The sequence below is a fragment of the Mustela nivalis genome, assembly GCF_964662115.1.
Source record: "Mustela nivalis genome assembly, chromosome: X".
NCBI classification, from domain to species: Eukaryota; Metazoa; Chordata; class Mammalia; order Carnivora; family Mustelidae; genus Mustela; species Mustela nivalis.
In genome coordinates, this window is record NC_139040.1 from 116,657,843 (window position 1) to 116,683,574 (window position 25,732).

Consider the following 25,732-nt stretch of genomic DNA (forward strand, 5'->3'; position numbering starts at 1 on the left):
TATGAATGTACTAGGGTAATATGACAAGAATATACACATTTAACCAAAAACACATAAAAAGTACTGAATCATGTTTCTCCTTTGCTTTTCAAAATCCTATCTATACTCTTATAATCTTAACTTTAAACCTCTTGGAACAAACATGTAATCTGGGGAGTTAATAGGAGAGAATGACGGCTAAGCTCCTATATAAGATAAGGGTATTTGTGACTAAGAAGTAAGTTGACTACTGTAAGCCCAAATAACTTCCTCATTACATTTCAAGGCATCACACAAGGATTAAAATGTTAAATTATTGTCATTTCCAGAAAATATGAAACATGAACATTTTTGTACTTCAGGTTTTTTGTAATATATTTCAACAGAATTATATATTTTTTCTCTTTATTTATTTAGAGATTTATTTATTTGAGAGAGAGAGAGGGAGAGTGAGCAAGCAAGAGGAAGGAATGGGACAGAGAGAAAGGGAGAAACAGACTCCCCGCTGAGCGTGAAGCCTGATTCAGGGCTTGATCCCAGGATCCTGAGATCATGACCTGCGCTGAAACCAAGAGTCAGACGCTTAAATGCCTAAGGCACCCACTCACCCCTATTATCATTATTTTTTAAATATAGGGAAATAATGTCACACTTGGGAGTCTATGAAATGGGAATGCTTTATAGATTAAATAAAGAAGTAATCGATAATTGCTTATCAAGTTTTGAAATAATTTATATTGGGACCGTTAGGTTCTGGGATGAAAGATTTATACAAATCCTCAGATCTCAGACTGAGGTTTGAGAAATTATCAGGTATTTGGTGGGATAACTAACATTTAGAAACCCTAGAAGATGACTACTTACTTAAAACTCAGCACAAATGCGACTTTTAGGTATGTGACTTCCTGGGAAGACTCTGGGGCTTCAGCAACTAGGCTAGTGTACTACTTTGTTCACATATTCCTACTTACCTAAAGTTATTACAATGCATCTCCTTATTTGTTTCTTCCCTCTAGGTTATGACTGCCTTCCAGGGAAAATTTATGTTTTATTCACCTTTGAACCCCCAGTGACTGGGTGATTTTATGTACACAACAAATATTTGCTGAATGAATTTAGAAATGAATTAATCTTTGAGAAAATTAAGGACACAAATTCGTGTGTGAGACAGGCAGAATTGATTACTTATGATCTGATTTTAAAAAGGTTTTAATACATTAAACTTCTAGAAAATCTTCACTGAAGCATCTGTAAGTATTTCCACTGAAGGTTCAGATTATATTCCATGTTCAAAAGTTAAAAAAAAAAACAAAAGAACTTCCGGGATCAAAAGTAAAATAACTTTATTTTTAAAAAACCTCCTACCCCCTTTTTAAGCACACATACATATATATTTCTTTTCTTCCAAGTTGTTTATAAAAATCCATCATATTGGGGACCTGGATGGCACAGTGGATAAAGTGACTGACTATTGGTTTCAGCTTAGGTCATGATTTCAGGGTCAGGAGATTGAGCCCTGCCCTATGTCAGGCTCCCTGCTTGGAGCAGAGTCTACTTGAGACTCTTCCTTCCTCTCCCTCTTCCCCTCCCCTCTGTGCTCTCTCTCCCTCTATCTAAAATAAATCAATCTTTACAAAATATATATCTATAGGATATCTTAATTTTCTAAAACTTAAACAGCATTTTGTTTTATTGGGAGAGAGAGGATCTGTGGAACATGATGACACTAGGTGATTTAAAACTGCAGTCTGAAGAGACTAACAATCAAAGCCATTCAAGTGAGAATTAGTAACATTTTTTTATAAAGCTATCAGCAATCAACTTCATCTGGTGACTAGAATTTTCCCTTAAAAATTCTTATCTACTTCAAAATAAGTAGAAGAGAGCCAAAATAATTCTAAGAGATAAAAAAAGACTTGATATACATTTTTGTCTATCCAATAACAGGTAGTCAATAAGTACTTGTGGAATGAATGAATAAAAATAAAGATCTTATGTGATAAAGCAAGGGTAAGGATAACACAGATAATAGGCTTCTATATTGCTCTGTACTGCAGAAGTTTACAATATAATAGGGGAGAAAAGTGAGGGTGCAAATACCTTCCAATTATGACAGTTTAAGAAAAGTACCCACAGAATAGTATGAGGAGCTATGTTCAGAAAATCATTACTTATTATGATTTAAAAAAGCACATGGACAGAGAATAATACAAGGTAAGTATGGTTCCTATTGTTTAGGACCATTTGGGGCAAAACTTCTCATACATAATTATTACTAAAGAGCTGTAAGGAAATCAGGCACATGTAGTAAGTAAGGTAAATGATGACCAATCATTTGGAACCACAGGAGGGAGACATATGGCCATAGTGGACAAGTAAGGAGGGCAAGAGGAAAAAACCCCTAAACACAACTGTCCTACGTAGCTCCAGCTGATCATCTGTACTAATCAGCAAGAATACTGTCTTTCCCATTTTCTATGCTCCTCACTAAAAATGATCAGTTTGAAAACTGGAAAAGGAGGAGCACAGAGTTTCAATTAAATCCTTTCACTCTTGTGGTAGGATAATAGCTTTACTACTTTAACTTTAGGCAAATTCATAGGCAAATCTTTCACATACAATGTATCAATTTAAAGTACATGTGACTGCATTACTTTCTTGGTCTCTTGGTCTTGGGTCATGCACAGAAAAACAGAAGTCAAAGATGAAAAATCCTAGGGATTTGGTAACTCTAAGGTCATCTCTGACTTAAATACAGTGTGTGTTTCCTATTTAGAATCAACTTCCACTCAAATTTTCCAACTTCTTAAAAAAACACAAAAACTGTGGTGAGATTTTTCCCCAGAAAGTTTATCTAAAGATTTTTTTTAATCCCTGAGGAATAAGGAGTCAATTTTATATAAGTCAAGTTAATAGGAGCATTCGTCTTTTAAAAAAAGGAAAATTGAATTATTCCAATTTGGCGATATCTGACATAACAAAAATTACATGTGTTCAAGGTGTCCTTAAGTCATTAATGAGTTAAAATGCTACCTACTGTTCTTACCTATCTTTGGAAAATTTTGAATAATTTTTAATATCACACTTACACTGTTGAGATTCCACTTAGAAGCACATGACAGACACAGATCAATTATAAAGATTCAAAAGCTATCAAGTAAATCAAGAAATTTCATAGCCCCAAAGTCTATGAAAAGAAATAGAGGTTCTCATGTGAGACATGTTCTCCTGTCAATGTAAGAAAAGAACTCTTACCATAAGTCGGGGTGCTTTCTCGTCTTCCTTGACTACTTGATCTTCCTTTTTCATATTCATAGCAATATAAGACAGTATCTTCCTCAACAATATTAAACCTCTTTCTATATTCCTGATCCAGAAATGAATTCGGTGATTCAGATCCCTTATGCACTGGCTTGCCAACCATATGTCCTCTAAGGTCTTCACAAGGAAGGTTTCCTTTTTCATCCCTAAAGAAAAGTAAAGGAGAAGGATGTAGGAAAGTGTTAGGGTGGTAAAATGGCAGAGAGGGTCTAAAACAGTTTATAATATCCTTCTCATACAATATATCTTCTGATTTTTTAAAACTTTCTTTGAGGCTTAAAGTGTAATTTTTAACTATCCCTATACTGCAGGAAAATAAATGCTGAGGATCAGAGAGGTTAAATAACTTGCCTAAAGGTCACACAGCTAATAAATGACAATGCTGGACATGAATCCTGGATCTTCTAACTCCTGCTCTAGTTCATTTTCACTGTGCTATGTCATACAAAGGAAATCATGTCAGCACATAAATTACTTTTGGTGCTCAAGATAGTAGGTATAAGTTTAACAATGCTACCAATATAGCTTTCTTGTGCCAGTTTAACTAACTGATGTACAGTAGTATTTGCACTGCTTAAAAACAAGGATGTGTTTAAGAACTACCACCTTTGTAAGGACATTTGCAGCCTTAAGAACCAAATTAGCATTCTGTGAACTGGCATCATAAGAATTTCAAACAGCTTGTTATTAATTTAAAATAAACCTTATTGAATAGAATGACTTTCAACATCTAAAATCTATGTATCTTATTTAATATCAAAAATACACATTCATAGAACTAATTCTAAATGGAAAATTCAAAATTTCATTGCAAATCAGCAACACTTCTTGTGGAGAGAACACAGAGAAACCTGACAAAATATGGAATTTAAGATGATGGCAAATTGATTTTCTATAGGATTCTAAAAAAGAAAAGTCTAATCATTTATGGGATCCCTAAAATTGTTACTCACATAGAGTATTAATTTACACAGCCCAGGCAATTGGGCCCCTAATGAGTGGAATTTTGGTAGAAATACTCCACTTAGGATGGGTTAAATTGAACCTTGTTTATTTTATGATGTGTTTCACTATGACAGCTATGAAGTCTTTGTTAGAAAAGCCTGTCTTCTAGAACACGACTATGATTGTAAATGCAATGTTTCTTCCCTTGCAGATCATTAATTTTATTTCCTCCTAGTTCTTAATTGCTTCCAGTTCTACCCTCAGTGTCATGAATGCTATCAAACCAGAGAAAAATTTAATTTTATGTTAAGTGCTAAGACTGAAAACTTAAATCAACAGCTTAGCTAAATTATAACGAGACAGATAAAAAGAACACAATTTTAATTGACAATATGTCTTATAAAATGGTGATGAGCTTATAAATCAATTCTAAGATATGAATTACAGTTCAGCAAGATTATACTTCTATACTTCCATACGAGGGCATACTATGCTTTTGTAGGTGTATGCAAATGTCTAGATTAGGTCTGTCCAAATGAAGAGAGCTACATTCCTAGTATTTGAAATATATTGAAAGTAGTAAATAATATTCTCAAGACTGATTGAATCAGCAAGCTGTCTCATGTATTTAACACATCACGAGTGAAGACCGCCATTTACATTGCTATTCACTCTTTTATTGTTTAAATTAAAAATATTGCCTATTGCTAGATTGCAACTGGACAGCTAGTTCTCAGGCAACGTGAAGAAAACAAATATAAAATCCAGGCAGAATTTCATTTTCAGCAAGCTAAAAACTTTTCCTGAACAAATTGCCTGGTGCTTTTTGTTACTGTTAGTCCTCTACCAAAAAGAAATTGACACTGCAATTAGCTTTAAAACAGCCCTAACGAACTCATGGCACTGGAGTAGGGTTTTGCCTATCTGTAAATGGGAAAACATTTCTATCAGGCCTGTGACATGAATGTTAATGCAGCTAAGATCAGAGGGTGACTCAGCCCTAGTTAATTCACCACGCTCTATTTATACGGACATCCCCATGGCAGAAAATTTCAAGGGCTGATATTACTTACTCTGTAATGATACAGTAAAGGAGGTCTCACCTCATACCAACAAGTAAGATTTATTAAACATGTCCATATGAAATGCATACAAATAAAGTTGAATTAAGAAATGTACAAACGAAACACAATCTTTGCAGTAGAATGAACCGATATATGTGTTCTGTGTATAAGTGTGTGTGCAGTTGTGTGCGTATCTCTTTATGTGTGCATGTGTGTATGTATGTACTCACATCACGAGTCTCTGAACAACTCAACATATTAGTTGGTCCTGCTGTACAGAATTTTTAAAAAATTTCTTAATGTTATGTATATAATAAACCTACACTTTTACTCTGAAAAGGATTTAAGGAAATAGATGTAAAGTAGAATATTGCTTTAGTGGATTTTCTTTATATTTAATGGTTCAGAGTAAAACTGAGAGAAGTTAATGCTTGAACTTCAGAGTTGTGCAAAGACCTACAAATTCTTGATTTTTGTCATGGAAAAAGAGATTTGGTTAATTATGTAAATGCTTAATGAAGCTACATATAGTCATAAGACATATAATAAAAAACTGACCAAATTTTACTCATTCCACGTACATGAGTGTCTTCTCTTTTAGAGAAAAGGCACTTTTTTTAAACCACATTTTCTTCTGGAATAAATGTGTTCAAAGAATTGTAAGCCCATGAAAACGTTTCCACCTGACAACTAGCCCCGCCATTTAAAAAAATTTTTTTCAATTTATTTATTTTCAGAAAAACAGTATTCATTATTTTTTCACCACACCCAGTGCTCCATGCAATCCGTGCCCTCTATTAGCCCTGCCATTTTTAAGGGTTTCTTTGGTTTTAAGGTGAGGAAGCTTTTATTATTTACAATTCAAATCAACACTAATATGCCTCCCCTACATAAACAAAATTTTTTAATATAGGAAAAAAGAAACATTCAGATGAGTTAAATTAGGCAAGCCCCATTTAATATCAAAACAGCAAAATGGGAAAAAAGTGTCAAGGCTGTATCTATGCCGTAACTTCAAGTCAAACCTGAAAATGCAGATAATTTATATATACAAGGAACTCAAATGCATGGATTGTTCTGACTGTGTTATATCAATTGATTGTGTGTCTTGGATAATTAATAATTTAACTAAAAATATATCTAGAATATTTTCATATTCTGAAATAGTGATTACATTAAATAAAATATATGTAGGATAATTAAAGCGATTATGAAGTTTACTGAAAAGTATGAAGCTTTCAAACAATACTGACAAAACAAGTATCAACATGTTGATACTTCAACTTCTAATATCTTTAGTATTTTTAAATAGTATGTTCAAGCTTTTTATTGGCTTCCACACATTGCCATAATCCTATCTCCACCATACTCAGAGGACAGAACTCAATCATTTTATTCTTTTGTCTCCTGAAGTACATTTTAAACAGTTTCTATCTAGGAAATACTTTCTTTATAATAAGTTCCTACCTACACAAGAGAAAAGGAAAGAAGATTAAAAAACTGCAGATATTTGATAAAAATAATCTTCTGATGTTTATCTGTACATGTAGCTGTTGGGGTAAGGTTTCTTAAATAATCATTTGCATTGAAATAAAAGTCTTTCCAATTAAAATGAAAACAAACTAAAGAGTCACTATTTGAAGCACACATTTTTATTGTTCCTCATGCAAGAGTATTCAAAGCCTGACACCATCTTAATAGAATTAAAATGTCACTTGCGTTTGGCTAGGATATCAGACGGAGCTGTGCATCTGATTGTAACTTTAACGTAAGACTGTAAATTACATATTAGAAAGATCTGTGAAAAGCCAGCTTAGTAAATTATGTCTTCTTATAAACCATGTTCCCACAGCTACATTTAATTCTCAAAATTAAGAACTAAAATGTTTATAAAATGGACTACAGTTTTATTACTAGACAACAATACAGTATTTGCGGACACACTATGCTGTCATGTAACATTTAGATAGTAAAATGTCAGTACCCTCATATCTGAGAGAATTGAAACATTAGGTGCACCAAAGAATAATGAAAATTAATTAAAAAAGGTATTTCAGTTCTTTTATATACTGAAGAAATTTAATATGAAGTGTGGCTTGAAAATAGGAGACCTTAAATTACTGTTTTAGAGTGACTGCAAACCTAATTTAAAAATGGAACCAAATTCTTTGTGATTGGTATTAATTATCCCCATTTAGTGCTGGCCCCTTTCCATAATTTTTATATTCCACAAGGCTGGATATCAGAATGCTTTGGACAGAATGCATTATGGCACAAAGTTGTAATCTTTCACACCTGCCAGGAATTTCAAATAGAATCTGGAAATGAAACAGAGATATAGCCTCAAGAAATCTAGAAAATAGGCTCTAAAGGCAACTCATTCTCTTGCAAATTCTTTCCACTTTCTGACAGAAACATTATTGAACTAATCAAGGAGAAACTGTAGATACAGAAATATTGGGGTGATAGTATACTCTCTCTTCTCATCATTTACCCCCTCCCCAAAAAGCTCCCTCATTGCACACATATTAGAAGGCATAGAAGTTATCTATAAACTTCTCTTTTAGAAAAAAAAGTATAGAATGCTTCAAAGTAACTTGAGATTTTCTGGGTCTTCTTAGCCAAGAACCCTCACTTATTCCTTACTTATTAAAAGAATCCCAATTGTTATTTGTTGTTACTTTCCTACTCTTTCCTATTATATGAGAAAATGTTTACAAGATACTTAATGCATAGTGTTTAATACAGATTAGCTATTGTTACTACTACTACTATTATTATTTTTAAAGGTTTTATTTATTTATTTGACAGAGAGAAAGGGCACACAAGTAGGGTAAGCAACAGGCAGAGCGAGAGGGAGAAGGCGGCTCCCTGCCGCTTAACCGACTGAGCCACCCAGGCGCCCATTACTGCTATTATTAAGCAAAGTGCATTCTCTACAATGCAATAGTTTTCCAGAATATGCTTAGAGTTGCTATCTGAGAAAACATTCAAGGTGCTCCTTGAGAATTTACATCAGAATTTACATAGTTAGGCTAGTCTTTGGACAGAAGCTGGTTTTTACCTGGGAATATATGGTTCTGCAGGAGGAGGGGGGATGTAGAGATCCTGGAGAGCAGAGCTGTCTCTTTTGGTTGGTGTACTGATGGTGCTGGAAGGCGTGGCAACGCTGCTTGTGGGACTTCTAGGTATAAGAGGCTGGTTAAAATGAAAAAGAAAATACATACACACACAAACAACACACAAAACAACAACAACAACGACACATAGTTATCATTTTAAAATGATCTATTTTTGCAGTTTTTGAACTTGGCTGAAATCAAGAAGCAGTTTATTTAGCACACAGATATTCCTTTCAATCTCCAAAACCAAATTAATTTATTACTTTAGAGGTTCCCACTTAGTTCTCAACTCACCTTACTCTATGGCATAACCATGTAAAAACCATTTATAAAGTAAAAGCACCATGCAGTGTTTCATAACGGTAAGATTTATTTCACAGTCAGAAACTTATTTAAATTAAATTTGCTTTGTTGGAATCCCACCTTTGAAGGGAAGACAATAAAGAGTAACTTTCAAAAGAATTAGTTCACTCACATCCTGACTGATACACAAGAAAGATACTTCTTATCTTTTCCCCCAAAAGATATACTATACTCCTAAGTTAGCAGAATGTCACAGATTCTCAGAAAGGTTTACAAGAATAGAGGATGAAAGGCCAATATGAGAGAATAGTTTCTTTTTTCATAAAGATAAACACAACTAACTGTCTTCTCAAGGTCATCTTATGGTACATCTTCAAAAGTATGGTGATTAATGTAACACAATCATTCCACCCTTCATAGGCACGCACATTTAGCATTGGTTTAAAATAACGTTTAGATACACCTCTATAGGTCACATTTTCATGCCTATTTAAGTATGAAATGCTTTTTTAAAAATTAAAAAAGCATATATACTGAATAAAGCGATACACCAGAATGCATTAACTTAAGAGCTCTCCCAATTTTAAGCTTCAAAGCATTTGGAATGACCTTTTGCTTTGAAAAACTATCCTAAAATGAGACTAAAATTCACAAATGTTCATGTTTATCTTACAGATCTTATGGATTAGCTATGTATACAATAACATATTAAAAATAAGGATTTTAGTGCAATTGCAAACACAAAAGTAATGATCACAAAATGAACTGTAACTTCACATGATAAGATGTTGCCATTTTAGCCAATATGAAAACACTTTTAGCCAATCTATATAGACCCACAGTTCTATTACTTTCACATGTATTGCTGGACAAAAAAAAAAAAATGGCATATTACAGCTATTTTATATTGTGACAAAGCTTTTTTACAGAGAAACAAAATTTTCAAAAAACCAAGCATAAATACAATGCACAATGTAGGCCACTAGGGTAGGCTACATAGTTTATGACTAAATTCATGGGTTTTGACCTTCCTTATTACACAGCTCACCTTAATAGCTTGAAATCACACATCCTGCCAAAATGACGGCTAAGTTTTAATCTATGTGAAATAGAAATTAAAGAAAGAGAGAGAGAAGGGAAATAATTGATAATTTATTTTGGGACTCTACAATATTCTATCTCATATGATGTAAAGGAAGTCAAAAACTTTACATGTTAAGAAATTTTGAAGTATTATGAGTGTGCAGTAAACTTTTGTTTAACTATGCCGATTTTGAAAGAGTGTCCAGTTAAATTAAGTGTCTTTTAGTAACAAAAATCTTGGCGATGGGAAATCAAGAGATTATGTAGGTAATCAAGAGCCATCTGTATGGATGAACACCATGAAGTCTGAGGAAATGAAGCGTATTGTTTCTAGTGATGTGTTACATGCCTCTACAACACATCTCTGAATGATAGGTTCTTTAGATCAAGTCTTTAGACATACTATATATAATCACTGTGATGTGACTGTATAATCGCTTTCCTCTTTGTTAGGACATCTTGGTACTAGATACAGATGACATAAAAATAAGTAATTTTCATCATTATTGAAATATTTAAAAAATCCATTATGCAGTACATTACTTTCCAAAACTTTGTAACATACAGTGTGAGAGAAAAACTTATATTCAGTATGCTTTTTAAATGCTCCAGTATCTCTTATTTTAAATTATTCTAATACTGCATGTGAACTAAAGAACAAGTTCTGAAAAAAATAAGCAATTAAAAATAATCTAAAAAATTTTTATTCTCTTTCTTTTGTTTTAGGGTCACTCTATTCTGAAGACCTATCCTTTTATTTTACCACTTATAGAAGTAAAGAGAATCTTTTTTGGTTAGTGCCCACCTCTTCCTTTCCTAAACCAAAAGGAAGAAAGGAGGGATGGAAGGAAAAGAGAGAAACAATAGTCAGTGCTTACAGGTATATTTTAAATAGCCATGAAGTGTGAGGTAAGGACCAACAGAATTTTTATTCTGCCTGGACCATTACTAACATTCTACATGGATTATTACTAGGATTCCTTAGGGTGCATGTGTCTTTCCACTTCCAGTAAGCTTAAATATTAGCCATGTCGGCGTTCTTCAAATTGCTATTTTCTCTAAGTTTCTATTTTCAGAAAGAAGTTGCTATTAATGTATCAGTTAGCATGATGCGCTAAATTAGTAAATACGTAGATGAAAAAGACTCTAAAATATGTTTAAATGAATAACAGGTTTGACTGTGCCAGCTGGTTCAATGAATTGAAGTGACTGAAAAAAAACAACTTATTCTTTTGAGAAAACAGAAATTAGTCAACCCTATTGCTTAACAACAACTGGCTAGTTATTGTATTATCTGATAAATCACAGGAAACATTTCAGCTGCATGCAGATATCATCTGGCTAATCAGTATGCTTTGTACCAAATAAAACGCACAGTAAATATTAAATATATTCATTATACTTTGTCTACTAATTCTATTACTTTTCTTAAACTAATCCACACTAAAAAGTAAACATTCTTCTTGAGAATCCTATTTAAAAAATTATACATTAAGCAATGAAAAAATAAAATATGATAAAATAGAAACTTCATGGGAAGATAGAAAAGGCTGCTTAACCCCAAAAGAAGTTTTTGTGATAATTTAAAATTATAATCTTTTAAAAATTTTTCTACCTTTGAACAAGAACTGAATACAAAATTAAAAAGAATGAAAAAGACGTTAAAGAACATTAGAAAGATAGGCAAAATTTGATTAAATCAAGCACAGAATAAATGATATTATTAGCCGAAATCACCAGCAAGAAATTCTTAGTTGTAACAAGTGGCATTAAAATTACAAACACCACCAATAACCATTTAAGTGTGTGAAAATACACAAAAAGTGACACATACGGCTTCTCTCGAATCAAAAAAGGAATTCTCTCAGCATCCAATTCACATTTTAATAGGCATATTTCTTAGTTTCAGAAAAATATCTAAATAAGTTAGCATAATAATGCAGAAAGATAGCTGCTCCTATCTTGGCAACATTTACTTTCCATCATCTGTTCATAACATAGAAAGTAGTTACTACAGCACTATGAAGAAGTCCCAATTTAAAGAAAAATGTAGAAATAAGGGTAATACTTTTTGATTTTCTTCTTGCCACCTTGATACTTTCTCTTATATCGGCAAAATATGGAAAGAGAATTAAGAATTATCATCATTTAAATACAAGGTTATTTTAAGACTGCTTCTCGTTACTCAAATAAGCATGAAGCTTCTGTATAACTTAATATGCTACAGTATGCAATCAAGTACAATATGGATCCATTTTGGATTCTATGCAAACAGGTTTATTTCCTGGAAGGACCTTATCATAACATTTGGTTTTCATATGTAAATGGTCCTACTGACATAAAGCTCTGCTAAAACAACTCTGATAGATTTCTCAGGCACTGGAATGCATCTTTGAAAATATCCAGATTCTAAATAAAATGATCATATGCATCTCTTCAAATATACATTGGTAACCTTAAGTCAGTTAATGATAACTTACTACAGTCAATAGGACTATTACTAGAAACCTACTAGGTTAAACATACACATACATTTTTTCTATATTGTCAGTTTGAGCTACATAAATACTTTCAAATCGTATCCTACAATATGGTACTACACAAATCTTCCTGTGAATCATGCGTGATTACTTCAGTAATAATATCCTACTCCTCCAGTTTAAACAGCATTGGAAGATTGTTATTGTTATAAAATAAGATTTTCAGCATTTGTAAGGAATCACTGAAATCTCACTTTAAATCCTCTGATGGCTCAGGTCTTTTCCTTATGTTCCCACTTCTAACGTTTTTAAGGTAACTGAGCACATCTGGAAGGTATACCTCTGAAACCTCTATGGTCTTAAAGATTATGAGAAAAGAGCTTCCATACTTAAGAAACTACATTTGACATTGAGGTTTTATTTGAAACATTTTACATTTTAAGAACTCTTGGCAAGCTTATCTTAAATGTAGTTGTCGCTCTGTCTGGTAAGTGAGCTGGCTTTCATAGGGCTATAGAAAGTCTTGAATGACACCAGTGACAAAAAGACAACCCCAAAATTAAAGATTAAAACAGTGTGTTATACATTATGTGGTCCTAAAATTCACGAATGCAAAGATCACAAAGAGCTTGTTTTGCCTTACAGGGGGAAAACACCCACTGAAATACGAATGATTACATAAAGTATAAAACCTGGCCATTTATTTTAGTCGCTCTGGGGAATAAGCACAGACTTGGATGGATCACAATACCCCATTATTCTAGCATAGAACATTAACACAAAGTCCTTACTCGATTCAAACACATTTTTATTATAATTCCCAACACAAGTACCAGAATGTTGTTTTATGTTAGAACTCTGTTCTTAATCATCTAAACAAATGCTCCAGAGAAAATGTATGCTGGATTTTGGGAGGCAAGACATTGTATACAATTTTTTAAGTTTCTTGACCATATCAAGAATGTTAGATCTAATCTGGAAAATTATTGGGCATACTTTTCCCTGGGAAAGCTTTTCTTGAGTATTAAATTATTTGAAAAGAACCTAGGCAAAGGAAATCATGTATTCAAAATTCTCCCACTCTCAATGTTTTCACAGCTTTTTCTAGAATCTAAATTCATAGGTACAAAAGACTTGAGTTTTCTTTTATAAGCATATAATCTTTCCTTTCCTGTTAGACCACCAAGAAAAGAAACATTGTTTTTCTGACCATTAATTTGATCAGGAAACCATATCTGTATAGGTTTTAAAATACAGATATATGTGCATAAAAATATGTAGTTACATGATATACAAGAAATATAGATCAGAGTCACACTACAAAATGACTTTATCCACTGAGTCATCAAATTTTGCACACTGTACTAAAACGAGCATATTTATTCTTGTGTTGTCCAGTCTTACTGGCATAGTTAGTACTGCAACATTAAAACTGGACTTCCATTTTTTTCAAGTTACAGTAAACATCATTTTTTAGAATATTAATTAAAGAATGAGAAACTAAAGAATAAAGAAACTGAAAAATAATTTTTGCATTTTAGGTGATTATCTGTAGTCAGTGTAACATTTGAAAGCATTTGGCTGAAAAACACAATTGTGATTTAGATACTTTAATTAATCTGCTTAAACACTGCTGAACAAAAATTTGATGTGACAACTGCTTGCAGCTATTTACTAATTTGAGCATGTAAAACATATAATTGTTTCTGCCTTTCAGTCAGCACAATTACATTTTTAGTTAAGATTTCCTTTCTTCTCTAGTGTCATACTTAATATTGGTTATCTTCCTCTTCAAAACATGCTTTTAAAATAAAACTCTCAGAAATATAACTTTTGTTAGTAATGGTTTTTTCGGTCACCCTGATCCATAACTTTGATATTAAAACAAATTTTATTATTTCTTACGTTTTGGTTTTCACAGAATACTTTAACCATTCACATTTGTGTGTATTTGAAATGTGATGTAACCAGTTAGTGTTCTGTTGTTATACCAGTTGACAGACAAAATCGACTGTTATGACTATTTGCTTTCCATTTCTTTTTCTGCTCAAAGTTAAATATCCTGTAAAAATGGCATCAAGATAATGCTAAGCAGTAAGATTTTAAATGAAAAGCACAAAACCACGCAAGAAACTCTCACACAGATATAAGAAATTTATGGATTAGAATGCAGTTTAGGAACAAAATTCTAATGATACAGCTTGATGTTATTTCATATAAGAATGTGTTTAATGAAACCTATATCAGTATGTTGAATTCCAACATTGATTATAGTGATGATTTGAGAGGCATTCTCACCAAAAAAGCTGGGTTCTTTGATGTTTTTTTAAAAAATGCTGATTCCCAGTGATGATTTCAATCAAGATTCTTGCTATTGTCCAGCTAATTGTCCCATGCATCTCTTCTAAGAAGAAAAAATGACACCACCCACGCATGCTTGTGACCTACTCACAGTAACTTAAAACCACAAACACCAAAAATACACCTTGAAGTTTATCCAGAATTTCCTGGGATTTTCTTCATTAAATTGGAAGAACTTGACCTAAGTAATCACTAAGGTCACCAAAATCCAGGGCATTAGTAGAAATGCTACTAAGAACACGTTTTTTAAAACAGTTCTTGGAAAGCAGGAAATCCCTGGTTTGCTCACACAGAATGAAAGATTCTATCTCATGTAAAACAACTCTACTATTTATAAAAATGGTGCAGATGACAACAGAATTCAACTCCAGATTAAATCTTGTTTGTAATATTTGACTAAGATATCTCTAAGTCTTTTAGTTCTATTGCAAAATGTTTGAGAAATCAGAAATTTTAAAAAAAGAACTGCCAAATTTCATGAAATGTACTAATGAAATTGCTCTGTGAGCATGAAGCTGAATTGTATGCTTTTGTTTATTTGGCTATAATTTCATGAATGATTTTCACAAGAAAATCCAAATCCAAATTTATTATTGCAGTTGAATAATAATAGAAGTTACTACCCTTACAAAATATTTTGAGAAATAAAACTTCTTTCATGAAAATATGGTATTCTTTCACAGTCTTCTACCTTAGGGTAGACAAGGTTGAATTTTATTTGTGTAGGTACAAATTATTTCCTTGTTAGTTTAAAAAAATAATTATTCCTCATGTTAGAATAAAGTTTTTCTTTTTTTAAGATGTGTGTATTAGTGTCTGGCTTCCAAAATACACAAACCTGGCCATATTTTATTTGAAAATGTTAGTAGGTAAATTAAGCCTGGTGGAGAAGAAGAAGTTGAAATAGACATGTTGAATTAAATAAACGCCATAAATTATTTCTTTTTGTAACCTCTATCTAAATCTTTCTTAGTAGACTGTTTGGACAAAAATATGACCTAAGGTTCAATTCTCCAGGTGCGAACACTGAATATTTATATTTAACTGAGTTAATGGACATTTTAGCTCCAATGTGTTTGTACACATACCAGAAGCAAGAATACAGTAAGACTGGTACTTCGGTCTACACAGAGGATTATTCCTGCATTAAGCATTGCATTTTACATCTGAGGTCCTTTCTTAGACACTAGGAAAAATGTGTGGCCTCTGGCAAAGTCACAAAGGAATCCAAAACTGCCTGTAAGACCTTCTTATCTCATTATTTCTTTTGCTTCCCACCCCCGCCTGGGAGGCAGTCTACCTTTAATCTACAGATTCTGGTACCATCAGGTTTTGTTCATCTTTGGTTAATTTACACTCTATAAAAATTCTGACCAGAGTTCCCATTATGCTTTTGGTGTCGCTGTATTTTAGAGTAGCCCAAAGCTGCAAAGTCAGGAAACAACTCTGTCATGGTACGATTTCAGGTCTTCAAAATTTCAGGGATATTTGGTGATGGTAGTATAGTAGGTTGGAGAACTTATCCACTGTTCTTACCACCAAGAGCTTGTTTTAACACCATTAGGAAGTATTTAATTAAAACCAATACTCTTCCTTCTGCTCTGTAAAAAGTCAGTCACTGGAGCAGTTTTTAAAGAAGTTCAAAGCAAGTTCCCCACCTTCCCAACAGTACTGTTTATCTATAAGGAGTCGAGCTTGGACAATACATTTCAGTGGAACTAAATTCAGTTGAAATAACAAATCTACAAAAATGTTGATACATATAAGCACTTATGGAAATGCTGATTTCCTTTTTTCTGATTTCAGCAATCTGAAAAAGTAAATTTATAAATATATCCAGAGTAACTGTACAGGCATGAGGAATAAATATAATTAGTGATCTGGTGAGGCATATTTCTTGGCAGTTAGCAATGGACCTAAAAATAGTATCCTAATAACATATTATAATTATAATTAAACCATGATGTGAAATAATTTTAAAAAATCAAAGTCTTTCTTCTCCAGCTTTGAATATATACACCAAATGTGTGGCAAAAAAGAAGTGTTGGTCTTTCAATTATTTCAGCATTTTATATAAAAGTGATTAACTGGATAGTGTCATTAATTTAATCTCCAGTTTGTGCTTGTGGAAAAGAATCTGAAAAGGGACCAAATTATCAATGTATTTCCTAGAGATATTTCCTCAAGCACAGTTCATGGATCAGTATGAAAATAGTGTCTTTTTGGTGTTTGAGGTGAAATAGAAGGGATTAGAGAGAAGTTGTTAAATTTAAGTACACATATATAGAGAAAAAAACCCTAATGGCTATAACTGTGGGACTCTTCTTCAGTGTTTGCACCTCTCAGGATCTTTGAGGAAGACATGTCAATAGGAAAACTACAGAGTGGAACAACAAAGCAACTTATAATACAGCAAGAAAGTAAAATGATGTGATGGGAAAGTCTGATCTGCTAATTTATGATTTAATGAGTTAAGAAACATTGAGTTAAAAATTTAATGACATTAAAAATATTTGATAATAGACATATACTGCAATTCAAATGTTTTTGGACATATTCATACAGTTTACATATATTCATTTGAAAAATGAAAGATTAACATTAAAATTTTAAGACCTTAATGTTAGAACATTTTATATGTTTTTATGTTATTTAAATATAATGAAACGTTGAGGTCAATAAGTAGTAAAGTTTTAAACAATGACAAATAATTATAATCCATAAGGGCATTTATGTGTAATGGAGAATTTAAGATTTTAGGGGGAAAAACATCTGAGAATGGTATAAGGTGTTAATATAGAAATAACAATTTTTATAGCAGTGACAACAATGGCATTCACATATATTGCTTTTCTTTTTAATCTGAACAAAGGGCAATGTTCTAGTTCAGTGAGAAATTGCAATTAAAAAAAAATTACACTTCTAAGAAAGGTAATATTCTCCTATTTTAAAAATGCAGGTTTTGGGAAAGACAAAAATTTCTTTTATGATGCGTTTGAAGATTACATTGACCGAAATGGAAAGAAATGTATTACTTCCTTGTCATTCATTGATCAGAATCATATTCTTATTACTTCCAATATAACTATGCTTCTTAATGAATACAATTTATCAACATCCATAGAGTAATTTTTTGGAGTGGTTTCATGCTGAAGAAAAATGCAGAAATTCTAATGCAATAATTTCCCTATTTTGCTACCCGACAGGGTGGAAAAGAAAAAATGATCAGAGGGAATGCAGTAGGTATATTTTAATTACTATATAAAACTTTCTTTACCTACTGTTTATAAATAACTATCTTATGAACTGATTTAAAAGAAGTCTATAAACTGTCATCCAGTTTCTCCAAGTATGAGAGTGTAACTTTTAAATAGAAGATTACATCTCAAGATGCAACCTCTCATTTTCATCTTTATCCATATTTTGGCTTGAAATTGCTTATGTTTTTTTTTGAAATTATGCTTTAAATGTTTACAAATTAAGGCAGAGTTCTTTATCATTTGGGTTTTAGTTATAGTAACTTACAGATTTCATCACAATTAAGACTATTAGGATAAGCTGTGAAGAGATAATTTCACAAACCAATTTTCAAAAGCATACAAGATTAATCCATATGCTGCTGAGATGAGGCACAATAAAGAAGCATTACTGAGATAATCTATGGCTAAAATGATGGTGTATGACTTATGATTAAGCTTCATTACCTGCAGAGCAAGGGGCTTCCATCTCATATTTTTCAGTAAAGCTGGTGCTGAGGTAAGCATGCTCTGAGGTCGCTTTTTCAAAGTTAAGATAACACCACTCGGGTCCTCTCGTAGTGCATTCACCAAATTTTTCAACTGCCACCCCACCTGGTAACCAGCAAAATCATTACAATAAAATTGAGGTACAGTATTCAAAGATTTAATGTTCTCCCCCTTTAATAAGATTAGTTAAAGAAAAAAAAAAGAAAATCACATAATTGGTGTACCATCCTATCAATTTTCAGGAGATAAATACTCAAAAAAGAAATTTTATCTCTGAATTGATTAACCATGTTATTGCATTAGAGTCCATATTATTATGAGATAAACATAATGGACATTTACCATGTCAAAGCAGAGACTAAAACTGTATCCTGCCAATGGAGTAATTTAGAGTTTAAGGAAATTATGTCATCATTAATGCTGTGCAAGGTCTAGATCCGAGCTCTGTTCACAAGTACAATTCAAAAATCCACATGCTTGAAGACAAGGATTTTGCAATGTCCTGAGCTTACAAGCTATATCACAGGCTTTCTCATCACCATCTTTTAGAGATATGTGGTATAAGTCTCTCTAAATTAGACTGACTTTAAACTACTGATAGCTGGTACTGACAAAGCAAGACAACATTCTGATGCATGGAAGATAGCATCAATAAAATTAACCTTTCACCACGCTATAAGAATAGAAGAAAAACGACAACATAACACTACTCCCTGCAGATGCTATTGGAAATGTGTCCCAAACGACCCTATAAACTTAAAATATAATGTGCTGAATTTAATGAAGCCATTCTGTTTGAGTATCACCTCAAAATATAATGTATAATTAAATCCAAGTACTTAATAAATGTCCTGAAACTTGACTTAACTGTTTTCCATGTTAAATTACTTCACTTGTCATCCTTTTAAGATTTTAAACATAGAAAAATTTGTTAGTTTGCTTGAAGATGGACTAGTTATGCAGTTAATCAGGTAACTGAAATCCTCTATGCTTTGAAGCACATTAAAAATAGATATTACTCTAAGACTTAAAACACACACACACACGCGCATGCGCACACACACACACACACACACACACACACTTCATACTTAAAAGAGAGAGGAACCTTTACTCTAATGGATTAGAATTTTCCAGGATGTCATACAAATACATTGGATCAAAATTTATCCTGGATTACAAACAGGATTTGACAAGTGGTCTGAACAGTAATCTAGTTTCTTCCTAGGCACCCAAGTGCAAGGGAATGGATACCCTTGTCTGTTATTCGCCACGTTTTTGCCAGGAAGATAATGATCAAGCTGAAAAGAATAAGCACTTCCACTGAAAGAATCACAGATCGTGAGACTACAATGAAGAGGTGCTCTGGACTACAGCCACTGTGGGATAATGGGACACAGTGGCTTACATAATGCATGAGCATTTGTTTAAATCCCAACCTCTACTGCAGCTGAAAGGAGTGATGGTGAAGAGAAAAAGTCAGGACAGAAAAGAAGTGAGATGGCACAATGCTTAAAAACTCGGGGCAGGGGGTGCCTGGGTGGCTCAGTGGGTTAAAGCCTCTGCCTTCGGTTCAGGTCATGATCTCAGGATCCTGGGATAGAGCCCCGCGTGGGCTCTCTGCTCAGCAGGGAGCCTGCTTCCCCCTCTTTCTCTGCCTACTTGTGATCTCTGTCTGTCAAATAAATAAAATCTTAAAAAAAAAAAACTCAGGGAGGGGTCCCAGATATGAATCAAAATGATCATTGTGATACTTGCCTAACACAAATAAGAGGCTGCCAGTTTTTTTTTTAAATCACATTAATGCAGATAACTAAAGTAATGAAACTGGTCAAATGTCTCCCATTACATATTGGTGAGGATTATTATGTGCCCAAAGGTGTACTACATTGAGTATGAATCCTCTGATAGCTAAAAAGTATCTCTGCAGTCATTTCTTCAAGCCAAGAGTCAAAGCAAAGTGAATTCAAATCCAAGTGTTCATTTTGTTTGCCAAAAAAATAAGTGAGCAGATTTTTGAGTTCAAAGTTTAGAGGAGAAAACATGCTGTTTATATGAAGAGTTTATGAACAACTTATTAAGGATAACCACATTTTATCATTAATTTTATTTATTCAAATAATTACTAACTATACTAAAATAGTCAATATGATGGTCATCTTTTTCTTTTAGCATATGTATTCTCAGCAATACACATTTCTATCCATCAATTTCTTTCCATTTTTTTCTGTTATGATCACTGTGTCTAGTTGAGAATTTCGAAGGCTAGATGGTGTTTTCCTGCATGATGTTTGCTGCAATTTGATTCATCTTGTTCTTTCATACTTTGTGCTCTTTTTGAATATACAATCCCCCAAAATAGAATTGTTTTTCCATGAAAAGGTAGAATTGTTTTTTGATGAGAAAGCCAGCAATTTGTTTAGATTTTAATTTTATAGCTGAATGTTATCTAATGGCAAAAAAGTATATACTTTCACTATTTCCTTCAGTTTTCTTTCTTTTTTTTCCAAGTTTTTATTTAAGTTCCGATTAGTTACCATACAGTGTAATATTAGTTTCAGGTGTAGAATTTAGTGCCCCAATACTTAAATTCAACACAAGTTTTACTATTTATCAATCAGCCTTCCCACTCTGACTGACATAGCATCAGGAATATTTTAAACAAAGGTAAGCAAATATCCATGAAGACCCATATAAAGTATGCACCTTTGATTCCCCAATTCTACTTCCACTCCCATAAGGAAATGATTTGGATAAAAGCAGAGATAAATGTGCAACACATGTGCCACAGTACTGTTTAAACCAACCCCGAATTGTACATTATGTAAATGCCCATTAGTAAGGGATATAAAAATTGTTGTGTAGAAAAAAAGGAAGTTCCAAAATAGCAAATGTAACTCAACTCTACCTTTGTAAAAAAAAATTATATAAATATAGAAAACATAGAGATAAGCAACATCATGAGCAGTGCTTATGTTAAAGGGGAATAAGGTCTATAGTCTATATTTTCCTCTTTATACTTCTATTTGCTGAACTTTAGTGATAAACACATTATTCTTGTAAACAACAAAATGAACAAAATAAATGGACTTAGTCCATGAATAGTAATATTCCGTTTAGAAAATCAAGAATTTTATGAGTTACTTAATGAGGACTGCTTGTTATATAGGGACAATTTCCACAAAAAGTATAGAACCAGAAAGACAACAATATTTAAAAGAGTAAAAGTTAGTGATGGAGGAACCACATCTTCTTGGCTAATTATACTTTCAGGGGATTAGCAAAAAAAAAATATTGCCCAGCTGTGTTTAATAAGAACTGTATTATCTGTTGATTTTTGGTTCAGTGAATGATTTCAGTAGATATTTAACTGTTAAATCAGGTTCACATATTAATTACTGAATGGGAATGAAGGTAGCTGAGCAATTCACAGCCTATGTGTGACATTTTCCTCAATAACAGATGTAGGTTTCAGCTGTACCAGTCCCACCCAGGGCTTGTACACTCCTAAACAGCAACCGGACCTCAAGTCTCTCATTCAAATAGTCCTTTTCCTAGGAGCTATCTCAAACTCTCTAATTTGGTTCATTTCTTCATTAGTTTCTATGTTGTCTACTATATATAATTTGTAACAATTGTAACCATTTATTGGGTTGTACCATGTTCTGTTCAAGGGCTTAATATATGACATGGTATTAAAACTCTGGGAAAAATGATTCCCAGCTTTGGTCCTGTGATATCCTAACACATTTTCAGCCATATAATAAAGCATAGTGAATTCTTGAAATTAATTTATTTCTCTTTTAACTGCTATTGAGATACTTATGGTTGAAGATTATAGGGGGGCATGGGTAGTTGGCATGATATAAAGAGGCAATATATGAGTTAGAACTTCATGTGAAAATAAGCAAAATAATCATTTTCCAAGATTACCTCTCCACTTTCCCCTTTCTTTCTGGCTATAGTTTTAAAATATTGTGTGACAGACCCGAATTAGAAGCCATGTAAGGATATAAAAGTAATTTTAAAAAATGATTGTCATGTATTCTTTACATTGGCTGAAATCAAAGCTTTTCTGTAGTGGAAGATTGAGGGAGATTTGAAAGAGGGAAGAAGGGATCCTAGTGGTGGCTAACGTAAGAGGCTAATCCACTAATACGGAAAGGAATTAAATAAGGTAAAAAATTTCACAAGACAGTGGGTTAAGGATACATGTGAAGAAAAATATACTAATAATCAAAGACATCCAAAAAGGAATCTGCTGACTTGTAAAATAGTGAGAAGAGATGTTTCAATATTCTTGCAGAGACTAAATGATTACAATAGATTTTCAAAGTCATGACTCATTCCAACTGTAATATGCAGAATGGGTAGGAAAATGCAAATAGGTGATATAACAACAGATTAGGTCCTGGTACATCTCTGATTGCTTGTTCTCTGTCTTTTCTTCCTCCTCACAACAAATAAATGCAGGTGTTTACCCTACGCTGTTAGGCTCCTTTCTAAAACTGCATCCCATCTTCCTACAAAGGTCTCCTCTCTTTCCAGAGCTTCCAGTGCCAACTTTGTGTATATGCCTCTCACATCTAATCATCTCTGCCTCCTAGAGCTCTAGTGACATACTTCCAACAGTTCAGTTCATCCTTACTAATAGCTACTGAATAATCAAGCAACAATAATTCACTATGCTATATTCTTCATAACTATGTTTCTTTTCTTTGAATTTTTTCAGTCTTAACATCTGTATGAGGGAAACTATTAAACCCGTTTCACATGTGAAGAAACTGAAGCAAAAAGAGTTTCTAAGTTTTCTTAGCCTATATTACAAATTTGGTTAAGTGGCAAAGCCAGAATTTATATTCAAGTCTGTTTAATTCTAAAGCACAAAGCATTACGACAGCAAGCATGCCCCACCCTCTAAATAACCCAATGGTAATTCAAACAAATGCAACGTTTTGAAATCAAACTCATTATCTCCTTGCTCTCATTCAACATCAGTAAAAAAGTTCTCTATCGTCTCAAATTTGGAGCATGGGGTCACCTACGACCACTTCCCTTCCTTTTTAATCCACTTGTCCTAAAGAATAGATCCTAGCAACTAATGTCCCTTCTTCCTGCCTTAGTTCTGGCTTGCTTAACCTGATTGCTAGATTTAAAGTAGAGTCCTAACGGCTCTTTCTGCCTCTAGTCTTTTGTACCTCCAAAATGCTGCTACAGTGAGAAAGTGTTCTTCCCTTAAAAACCTTTGAAAAGCTCTCTGAAAGCCCAAATAAAGAATTAACTTCCTCAAATAGCTCCTTCGTCAATATGGCCACAGCTGTCTTGTCTTGATTTCTCTTTAATGGGCCTCTCAAACTTTAGCATGTGTTAGAATCACCTGGAAAGCTTGTTAAAACAGAATGCTGTGTTTTAACACTCAGTTTTTGATCCAGTAGGTCTGAGGTGGCATCTGCATTTTAAAAACACATTCTCAAGTGGTGCTCAGGCTACTGGTCTGGGAACCACATTTTGAGAACTGCTGTACTATACGATGAACCTCTTGAAGGCAGTGACTCGCCCATGTCCAGAATATTTTAAGTGCTTAATGTTTTTAAGATTAACTATAATAACTTACAGTCAGTTTATTTATCATATACCTTCCATGTAGTATGCATGTAATGGTGCATACATCAGCCTGAGCTTCGTTAAAGAGCATACTGAGCAGCGGGAAACATTTACAATAAAGAGAAGAACCTCAATATAGGGTGAATGGAGGTGCAAGGGGAGCCCCCCAAAGGGGCATCCAACCCGTCCTTTCAGATGGAGGAGAGGCTTTCTATTGGCATAAGCTCAATTTCTTAGGAGGTCAACAGGTGAAGGGGATGTGTAGTTTGAGGGAAAGAAGAAAAGTGTAAGAAAAAGTACCACTGTTTTGGGCAGCTTCCAGTTCTCTATGGGTAGAAGAGGTGGTAGATTGAAATACACACTCTCCTCAACACTGCTTTCTTCCTTAGCCATGTCTCTGCAAAAGCACCCTTCCTTCAGATTGTAACTGTCCCCCCACCTACAATATCTTATGTATTCATAATGGCTCACTGTGAGCGTAATATCTATCATAAAGCTTCTCAACATCTAGAACTCTATTTTCCTCATGTGAATCTCATAGCACACTGTATCTCTCTAGTGGCATTTTTTCACATACAGCCTCTTATTAAAGTTATGTATTTTCCCTCCCCCTCCCCCAGCTACCCTCCTAAAACTGGATTTCCAGGGTTTTTTTTTTTTTTTTTGAGAATAAAACCAGAGTCCTATCCGTCTGGATATACTTGCAATCAATAAGGTGCTTTACAAATGGTAGATACTTAACATCTGATAAAAACTTGACTAGTGACATCATATGGTGAAATGAGAATGAAAGTGTTTCAGAGACAATAAAGTGCCTTGAAACTCCAACAGGAATTTAGTATGCAAAACCAAGATGTATTAAATTTTCCTCTAAATGTATATACTTGAAGATATTAAAGCTATAATAGACATTCTTTACCCAAAATTATCAAATAAACTTTCTTTTAAGTGAACATTTGAAAAAAGTAGTATTTGCATCTTGGATACTCCAGATCTAAAGTCACAGTGATGTCATTATGAAAAGGAATGTTAACAGTGGATAAAGTTCTTATTTGTCATAGAAAGACTCTGCTTTGTCATACACATTATATAAGCATTTTTAATTTTTTTTATACCAGAAAACTGTTTTAAAGTGGTTGTAATTAGTCCAATTTTCTCCTCAACATTTTTTAGAATATTTCATTCATATTAAGTTCATGGGTTGGAATGAGTATTTTAAAAATCACCATATGCATCTTATACAAATTACGTATTAGTTATAGATAATATGTTTTTCACATATGCTGACTACTAATATTATCTTCATGATTGTCCAAGGTAGCACAAGCCAGTGTCTCTTAAACAATGGCAAGCCGTATTACTTACTAAATTTAGATATAATCGCCAACTTGCACACTGAAATGTATTTTACATACAACACAAACCAGATTAAATTTCCCAAGAAAGTCTTTAAGGTAACCCAAATGTTAAAAACCAGAGGTTCTGCTTTCTTGTATGTGGGCCTTGTAATTCCTGGGGTGACAGCCAACATAAGTGGCAGGTCCCTGGACAATGAGTTGCCCAGATTAGGTATACAAGAGGCTTTGGGGTTGGTGCTAAAGAGATGAGTGGCTTCTTTTCCTCTTGGTACAAAGAGGGAAGAAGTAGTCTCTGATCCCTTTAGGTCATACCCTAGCCTATCTGATTCCCAAACATTTGGTGAAGTATTTGATCAGCGTACAAAA

At 33.3% G+C, this 25,732-nt stretch overlaps 1 protein-coding gene across 5 annotated transcripts in view; it reads right to left on the reverse strand.

The window, feature by feature from the left end:
• CNKSR2 (connector enhancer of kinase suppressor of Ras 2) overlaps positions 1-25,732 on the reverse strand; it is a 282,671-nt gene that overhangs the window by 101,482 nt on the left and 155,457 nt on the right. For 3 of the 5 annotated variants that reach the window (XM_082718290.1, XM_082718289.1, XM_082718293.1), the window contains exons 9-11: positions 18,363-18,509; positions 8,374-8,507; positions 3,235-3,446 (exon numbers count right to left, since the gene is read on the reverse strand). In XM_082718290.1, the coding sequence (XP_082574416.1) occupies positions 3,235-3,446; positions 8,374-8,507; positions 18,363-18,509 (493 nt within the window). The remainder of the gene's footprint in view (positions 1-3,234; positions 3,447-8,373; positions 8,508-18,362; positions 18,510-25,732) is intronic. The other 2 variants (XM_082718292.1, XM_082718291.1) reach the window with 1 other exon arrangement.